At 35.6% G+C, this 6,000-nt stretch overlaps 1 protein-coding gene across 1 annotated transcript in view; it reads right to left on the bottom strand.

Annotated features, from left to right (window-relative positions):
• Positions 1 to 208: 208 nt before the first annotated feature.
• Positions 209 to 6,000, bottom strand: part of LOC112951538 (rab GTPase-activating protein 1-like) — a gene marked incomplete at its 3' end in the record, with an annotated part of 42,799 nt that continues 37,007 nt past the window's right edge. Inside the window, exons 12-13 of the mRNA XM_026044253.1 lie at positions 4,720 to 4,813; positions 209 to 359 (exon numbers count right to left, since the gene is read on the bottom strand). Coding sequence (XP_025900038.1) covers positions 209 to 359; positions 4,720 to 4,813 — 245 coding nt within the window. The remainder of the gene's footprint in view (positions 360 to 4,719; positions 4,814 to 6,000) is intronic.

Raw genomic sequence — 6,000 nt, 5'->3', positions numbered from 1 at the left:
TTACTACAGCTATAGGTCAGCAATTTCTATTGTTAATGCCATTCAGCAGGTCCCCATAGCAGGAGGTAAAGTCACCTCCTCCCAAGCTCACAGTTGCTTAAAACAAGTCAAACTGCTCCACTCTTGCTTTTAACAGCCACGTAAAATGGCTGTGCAGTACAATTCTATGTACTGAGGAAAYGCTACAAGGGAAAACAAAAAGTCTTACCATTGTGATGAGAAGTCTGTATTTATCCAGCATTGCCTGGTTGTCATGGCATCCTGCCAGCAACTGCCAAACTTCGGCCCTCAGCGCCTCCGGGACACCGCTCTTGACCAGCGTAGACAGCCCCTTCGGTCTTGCAAGAAGGTTGTTATACCTGAGAAAAAAAGACTGTCATTTGCCCATTACATCACAACTATGGGAGCAGAATGCAGGTTAAATATATAAAATATGTTTCAGCTTTCCAATGTTATTATGAACAGTAGAGTCACTAACTAATAGCATAAGCATTTATTTCATAAGTTACACTGATTAGTATTTGTCACATGGGGGGATAAAATGCTGCAGGAATTCACAATAATAACCGGTAGCAAAACACATTGATATCCACAGTAATTTCAGCTAGGATTAGAGGTATTAATGAAAACTAAAAGAATAAACAAATTCAGAAATTCAACAGAACTGGTTAATAAAGAAAACCATAAAGAAGCACACTCTTGATGTGTACAAGAGATCCTATAAAGTAAAATCAACTTGAATAGTTCTGGGGGCTAAGGTGAGTTCAAAATAAACTATTAATGAGAAAGCTGTCACTTGCGCAGGCARTTCAATTTAAATATTTGTTCAACACAGTGTAGATTAGAAAAAGCAAGTGAAAAATAAGTTGTACAGAGAAAGAAACTTTGGAAAAACAAAAAGTGTTTTATAGTTCTACCTGAAGACTGAAGTGCTACTTTTACAATCAATATCAAATTTAATTTTCCATATAAAACAGGTATTCAGCTCTGCTGCATTAAGCCTAAGTTGCAAGTTCCACAAAGTAGTAACACTTGCACATAACTTGGAAATATCCCAGSTTCCCAAATAAATCTGGTAATTAGTCTCAGCTAGCATTTAATACTTCTTTGCTACATACCAAGCAATGTGGGAAGATATAAGCAGGATGACTTTTTTAATAACACATAATTAATCCTACAAAAGTTCTCTAAAAACTGGGAAGGTTAACATAGACTGAATATCAAAGACATCTTATTTTTCAAAAAGAAGCCAGTTACTGAGCCCCTACTTTTAAGATAAAATTACTGCACGTACACGATAGCGCAGAGCTTTCAGTCACAYAGGTTAAAAATTCTGAGAAACTAAATTGTTTCTTGATCAGTTATGGTGACCAATGCAGCAGGGAGAACATTTGAATCAATTCTTTATTCTTTATAAAGCAGCAAGGACTTGCAAGCAGCTTCCCTTGGCTTGTTATTGTTTTGACCATTGTTAAGWTATTCAACTCTACTGCTAGGAGAGCAGTGGGAATGGCAGTTTAGTAAAATACCAGCAAGCTGCCATCACATTAAATAACTTGGCATTTCACTCAGAAGGGGTAGCTTTCTGCTACTTGTCAAATTTAAAAGATGCTCTGAATGACTTGCTCTTTCCCACATTCAGTTAAAAGAGGATAGCCGCACTGTTTCAAATAATTAGGTGTTAAAAAGAGTGAATGATTATGTAAGGTCCTTATTCCACTATACATGAAAATTTTAAAATTTCAAATGTGTAGTGCAACGTAAACCAGTTCAAAATTTAACTTTCAGTCAACCAAATTAAAAGCCTGACAGTCCTAGTTCTCTTTTTTCAGTATATTGTCTAGTAGGTCACACTTAACTAATGGTCTTGCAATGGGAAGAAGTTGAGGGGGCGGAGGGAAGGCACAAAAAATATTCCACAGAAATATTTGAAGGACTAGACACTCTAAGATCCAAGACAGTTATAAAATGATGAGATGTACRATCAGGTGGAATAAATGCAAAAAAGCCACAGAAATTTGAAGTACAATTGAGCACATATGAACTATTTGTCACATATTTCAAAACAGATTAGTTTGTTATTAATTGGATTTGGTTATAGGTATTACATACGAAAGGTAGAATATGGATAAAATAAAATGAACAGCTAAGAAGGTAAGTTTCCATATAAACATGGCATGGATTTCTTTCAGTGCCACCAAGAAAACAATACAAACAGCTCATGGCAACAGCTAACAGAGATGCATATTCCATGTTGTGATATCATCTTTATTTCCAAACATATTCACAACTGAGAATTAAGCATGCTATGAYGCACAAGATTTTACCGTATTTGTCATATACGGAAACAGCTTTACAGAAGAGGTAACAATTCAGCAACATTAGACCATGCAGTAAGGCATAATTCTGTACCTTTTAATAAGCAACTCCTCAGTTTCTGAATGTCTGTCTGGGAAACAGTTCAATTATTAATAATCCTTGCTCTAAGGTCTGTAATAATGAACCAAAATGCATGCTCTTTTTCCCCCTGCTGTAGAGGCCCAAGGATCTTACATTGCTGGATAACTGTCTGATGCCTTCTTGGCTGGACTGCAACAAAAACAAGCTTAAAATAAAAGCTTGTCTTATCCCCCAAACACATACAAGGTTGGCTCTTGGAAAGAAATCAGTCATTCATCAATGCTGTCATCTTTTATTTGCTATAAAGTGCAGTAATTCTCCTGAGTAAACTTCAAAGACATCATTTTAAAGGGTCAAAGAGCAAGGATACAAAACAGCAAAGCACAGGATATGTTCTGACTTAGTAAGCATATTTCTAATAAACTGCTACTATTGACCACTACTAAACACACACACACACACACACACACACACACACACTAGAAAAAAATTATTGTTAAGTACTTAACTTATATTAGCTTAGTTCTGGTTTTAGTCTGGTAAATTTACCTTTGTAAATAAAAGCTTATTCCATTACTTTCCATGCATTTACTGTATCTTTTAGGTAAACTATCCTGATCTAATTCCTCTTTACATGTTATCCTTTAAAGGAGACTCTTATAGCAATGTTTCTGCTGAGTCAGTCCATTCACTTGCAGTGACATTTTAATTAAATGACAGCAAGCAATTAAAATGCAAGAAATTTTTTTTTATCTCAGACAGAAATCAGCACACCAGTCTCCAAGAGAAAAATGTTAATTTTATTTATTTTTAACAAATGCATAYATCTTCTTTTAGCATATGCTGTAATGTTCAACACACCAGAAGAGCTGATTTTAATTCATTTTTAGCTTTCAAATTCTTACATTTTTCATCGGTTAATCTTTCCAGGTTTGTTCCTAAAACATGATAAAAGTTCTTTTATCATGACCAAGTTATTTTTTTTATTTCTTTATCCCCTGATATTAGTTCAGGTATTTGTCCAGGACCAAAGTTAAAACTAAAGGAATCAAATGACAGATGAATAAGAGAAAGAAAAGTTGCATCTTCCATACAAATGAGATTTGGAAAAGACCTCCCAKGACTTTAAAGGACTCAGAGTGGCTTTAGTGATTATCCTTGAGGTATCAAAGGTAAAATTTCAAAGAATGCAAATATTCTCTCTTGGGATGTCCTTTGAAACAGGCCTCAGAAATTTCTGAATAGCCCCAAAGCAGACATGCCCACAACAATCTCAGCCTTTTCACATGAGGAAAAAGGATTTGTGCATAGGGATCAAGTGACTTCTACATTATTTTCAGTAATTTCTAATTCAAAGGGCTCATAGCCAGAATATTTGTACAATGATCTCATGAAATATTTCTGCTTCTCCAAATAGATTTTTCATTAAAGCTAGAAACGTGGATCGTAAAACAGTTGAGATTAAGGCAGGAGGGACGGGCTCTGTCAAGCTCCATAAAATCTTGCGGTGTCACAGCTGACATAACCTTTGCACAAGAGCTCCATAAAATACAAGGTCTATGGCAAACGGCTATTTTTCTCCAAAGCTGTAAGYGACCAGATAAATGGGGAATTGCCTGAATATATCCTTAAAATGCTTCTCAGGTATATTTTTAGGAGGCATTGGAAAAAAATGCCAATTCCAGACTAAGAACCTCTGATGATTTTTGTCTCARACAGCAGGAGCTATTGCTTGCATAGCAAAAGCTGTAGAAGGGTTCTGGCATCTTCTAACAGTTTACCTCTCTCAGAGCTAATAAATACACAGACTTGCTCTCTCTCAGCAAAGTATACGCCGTTACAGAAGCAATTAAATCACAGAAATAACACTGTTTGGAGGCCTGAAGTATGTTCTTAGCATTCTCAAACAGAAATGGTTTCAGGAGGATCATAAGCTTTCAGGAACTCATTTTTTAATGCTTACTTGTTGCATATTGAAGAAAAATGTTTCTACACAAATCAATCCATTAAAAATAGACTTCAGCTAGCACAAATGGCTTAGACTGGGCCAAGTGGAGTTGCTTTGGCATTTACGTTGTAGCATTAAGAGGCACTGAGATTCATGAGAGCTCAAAAGACCACTGGTGGCCAGAAAAATTTGCATTTGAAGGGTCATATCTACAGCAAGAGCAAACACAGACATATGTGAACACATGCTCAAAGAATGAAAGGAACAAGACTTTTGGAAAAGCTGAGGAAGAGATTTGCCAAGTAACTGCAAGACTAAAATAAGAGTTTACTAGTTACAACTTAAAATTTAAATAAGAAAATGAACATTACCATCTGCACAGTAATTCTCCCCAGGAATACAGGATCTTCTCTGGACAATCCTTTGACACATCACCAGTGCCACTGGAGAGCTCATTATCACTCTCTGGAGAAAAAAATAAACAAGACACACAAAGGAAAAAATAAAAGCATGGACAAATTTATAAAAGAGAACAGGTATTAAAGAGGCATACATATAAGACACAAGTATCATACAAATTCTTCTGGCATAATATTTTTAAAAACAGCAAAACAGACAGAAAATATTAGAGGAATTGTAAGGAATGCCTGGTAGCCTTCTCATTAAATGAATACACTAACAAAATTATCATAAAGACTCAGATAAAATGGGGGAGGGAGAGGCAAGAATTCATAGCACTTGATCAAGGAAAAAGCCAGGAGTTTGAAAAGGCACCATGAAGAGGAGAGTGAAGGAAGTTAATACCCATTTAATGAGATGTCACAAGGTATTATATCTCAAAAGCTGCATCGACTACAGATTTCCCATAGAAATGAACTCTCTTATAGAGCATAGCACATTACATAACTTTCTTTACAGTGTTTCTCTTGTGTGCCGTTCTGCTCACACGAATTACTCTGATCTCAAGAAAGCTACTCTCTTCAGAACCATGAAATCATTTTTTACTGAGCCAAGCTCATGGAAGAGCAGAAAAAGAACAACACTGTGACATTAAAGGTCACACTGCATGGAGAAGAAGAGAGTGCTTCAAATAATACTGATGATATTTCTTTTCTAAGAACAAATGACTTAGAGGGACAGAAGTCATCACATATGACTAACATTAAATATGTGTGTATATATTTTATATGTATATATATATATATTTATTTTATATATATATATATTGTCCCTTCTCCGTAGAAGGGAGAGTCTGGAAGAGTATGCTCAGACAGATTTCCGAGCGTCTTATGGGTGGGCTATGCCACTGTCCACGCAAGCTGAATTGAATGGCCTAACTTCTCACATTTAACTGCAGTTTTCACTTTTTTGGGGCCTTTTCCAGGTTTTACCTGAACAAAGTATTGCTAAAAAACAGCCATGAGTTTATTTAGACAATACAAAATCTGAACTTTTTTTTTTTTTTTTTTTTTAAACAGAACTTACCAGGTTAAGGGCATTGTAATCCATGCTGTCTATTCTCAATCACATTCTTACCCTTCATATGTTTAAAAATGTTTTTTTCAGAAGGATTTGCTCCATCACCTTTCCATAGATTGAGGTTAGACTGGTGAATTGGTTTGGTTTTCTTGTTTGTTTGTTTGGAAAGCAAT

The sequence above is a fragment of the Nothoprocta perdicaria genome, unplaced genomic scaffold (genome assembly GCF_003342845.1).
Source record: "Nothoprocta perdicaria isolate Ctin4 unplaced genomic scaffold, notPer1 scaffold_355, whole genome shotgun sequence".
Lineage (NCBI taxonomy): Eukaryota > Metazoa > Chordata > Aves > Tinamiformes > Tinamidae > Nothoprocta > Nothoprocta perdicaria.
The sequence above is the reverse complement of the archived record's forward strand: the minus strand, read 5'-3'. Positions and strand labels throughout refer to the sequence as shown.